This window comes from Octopus bimaculoides, chromosome 2 (assembly GCF_001194135.2).
Source record: "Octopus bimaculoides isolate UCB-OBI-ISO-001 chromosome 2, ASM119413v2, whole genome shotgun sequence".
NCBI lineage: Eukaryota > Metazoa > Mollusca > Cephalopoda > Octopoda > Octopodidae > Octopus > Octopus bimaculoides.
This window is the reverse complement of record NC_068982.1, coordinates 38,953,636-38,956,607: the sequence shown is the minus strand read 5'-3', so window position 1 is coordinate 38,956,607 and position 2,972 is coordinate 38,953,636. Positions and strand designations below refer to the sequence as shown.

The 2,972-nt window shown below is 32.6% G+C and overlaps 1 protein-coding gene across 7 annotated transcripts in view; it reads right to left on the bottom strand.

Moving 5' to 3' along the window:
- Nucleotides 1-6: 6 nt before the first annotated feature.
- The window catches only part of LOC106874684 (innexin unc-9), a 169,177-nt gene continuing 166,211 nt past the window's right edge, over nt 7-2,972 (bottom strand). For all 7 annotated transcript variants that reach the window (XM_014922495.2, XM_014922493.2, XM_014922490.2 and 4 more), the window contains one exon: nt 7-2,590. In XM_014922495.2, the coding sequence (XP_014777981.1) occupies nt 1,384-2,590 (1,207 nt within the window). In that variant the 3' untranslated portion in view covers nt 7-1,383. The remainder of the gene's footprint in view (nt 2,591-2,972) is intronic.

Here is a 2,972-nt window from a genome sequence, read left to right as displayed (position 1 = left end):
AATTTGAACTCAGAATGTAAAGACAGATGAAATGCCGTTAAGCATTTTGTCCGGCATGCTAACGATTCTGCCAGCTCACCGCCTTAATAATAATAATAATAATAATAAAAATAATAATAAAAATAATAATAATAATAATAATAATAATAATAATAATAATAATAATAATAAAAATAATAATAATAATAATAATAATAATAATAATAATAATAATAATAATAATAATAATAATAATAATAATAATAACAATGAAGAAGAAGAAGAAGAAGATGATGATGATGTCATCAGTGATATTATAAAAGAATAATCCAAGAACCTTTTAGAAGCCTTAAAGTAGTTGGTACGTTTAGGTTAGGGACCTGAAAAATACAGCACTTCCTCGGTGGATTATTTACTTTTACTGCTTATTAATGATTTTTTTTTTATTTCATAATTGGCAGTAGCCATGAATTTACGGGATATTATTACATAATCCCTATTTTCCAAGCAGATAAGGTAATGGTGCAATATCTCATCTCCCAACTGAGATCAAACCGACTTCTTCAGGATCTGAAGTCTGAAGTCATACTTATTAATAAATGCTGCGGTTGCTAGCAGCATTAAGCAGAATTATTAAATGAATTAGTCTGACTAAGCTTTTATCAATATTATTGAAAGCTGATGAAGCTAAAATTAATTAACAAAGCTTGTCAGCCAAGCTGATTCTTCGCTACATAAAAGATTATATTCTCTGAAGGGAATTATTTTAAATTATGTTTTTAATATTTAACATAAATCACTCGAAAAGAGTGAAAAGGAAAAATACAGAATGAAAGAAAAGAAATACACTAATAGAGTAAATGAAAGATGTGATCTAGAAATTAATCAATTTTAACTTTATTTTTTTTTTTAATTCCGGAGTTTAGATTGACATGAAAGGGGTAGGTTGTGATCCCAAACTAGAATAATGAGAGATTTCATTTTTCTGTTAGATGGAGTGACCTCTGTTATATTGGGTTGTTAAAAAATAAAGAGCATATGAAGAGTGGGAAAAAGAAAGTGATATTATTGTAGTTTCTGAAAAAAAAAGACAAATTTTGTGGATCTTTTGATGGGCTGAGTATGTTTGAGGAAGTGAATAATAAGTAGAGCAGAACTTCAGAAGACATCATATGAATCTCAGACATGCTTCACAACAGGTTTTCTTTTATCATATATCGATAAATTACACTTCTCAAATACATTCCATATTTTGTTTGAGTTTTTCACCTTTTACGAATTTTATGCATATGCTTCCTTTCGGTGAAGACAATTTTTCTGTAAAGAGGAAATATCTGTTCATTCCATGATGTTTGTAGCGATAACATGCTCCTTCACTTGCGTTTTCCAAGCGAAACTCTCATGTTAAGTATGAACATTAGAACCAACATCTGCTGGTTCTTTATTCTTCACGTCATTCTTTTCCTTATAAGCCTTCCACAGATAATGTAATAAATCTCCGGCAACTAAATCTGTAGAATTCTTTGCTATAACACGTAGGACCAAAAAACCATCATCTCGAAGATACTCCTTCGTAAATTTTTGACATAGTTTTCTGTCCTGTTTTGTCTGGATGGAATCCCACCATCGAATGTATTTAGTGACATAATCAATATGAGCCTGGGAGAAAATGAAGCGATAGAACCAGGACAAAAGATTAATGCATGAACATGCAGCGACAAACACAAACCAAAACCACAAAAAGATGAAAATTTTTTCGTTAAATAAATTGATTGGTAAAACACATTGAACGGTGTATCTTTGAAGATTTTGTAATTGACGAATTTGCAAGTCACACAGTGTTACTCTAGGAAAACGTGGACTTTCTTGCCAAACAGTATTACTGGCTAAAGATTGTAACACTTCCAGTCCGTAAACAGTATAATCGGTTGCCATAAAAGCATTCAGAAGGAAAAATTGGCCTATTACATTAGCCACATAGAGCATTTTCACAAAAACATAGAGGCCGGTAAGAAAAGTACCCTGGCGACGAGAACACAGAAAGCAACACATCCTCGATGATCTTTGTCGTAGTTTAACAAGGAAATTGAGTTTATATTCACGATAAGCTTCAAGCCAGCGTGTGAGAAAATGAGCTATGTTTTTAATAGTTTCCTCACGGTCATCTGGGGAACCTAACTGAGTCTCTTCAGCCATTGACACAATTTTATCAAGATTTAATCCTGATAATTCATGCGTTGATGTCCAAAGTATATTTGGAAATTTAAACATGAATGCTTGAAACAGTAATATTAGTGGCACCCACTGGTAGTAAGTAATCTGTTTGTCCTCTCGCTTGCGAATTTCAACTGGTATAACGTCTGTCATCGGTATGTAGTACGTGTTGGCAATCCAACAGTAGGATTTGGTGTAGTCGACAAAGGCATCTGTGAACTCGGCCGGACACCAACATTGAATAGCATCTCCGACATACTGACCTGTGCTAATTATGACCGCAAAGATGACCAATAACACAACAGTATAAAGATGGTTAAGGCGATCAACCCAGTCGTCATTTATGCTACCTCGTACTCGAGAGTAACTGCCAAAGTTTTCAATCAGTGAGCTGATCCTAATACGAAAAGAAAAACAAAAGAAATACATTAGAGACCTGAAGATAAAACACTGCAATTAATGTATAAAAATATATTACATTTGATAAAATATGTGTGTGTGTGTCTGTATATGTCTGTGTGTGTATGGGAGTTGCACATCAACTATCTCCATTTCTATACCTACCTTTACTTCATATCCTTTGAATATCGTTAATATCCATTTGAATACCCGTGTAAACCATTACACGAATTTAACAATTAATTAACATACTTTAAACAGTTCCCTGCAATTGAGTATTTGACATTTTAATGCTTACACATCATACTAAATCAAAACTCGCGTAAGACTTGATATTTTCGGTTAGTAAGCACTCGCACTCGCATATATATATATATATA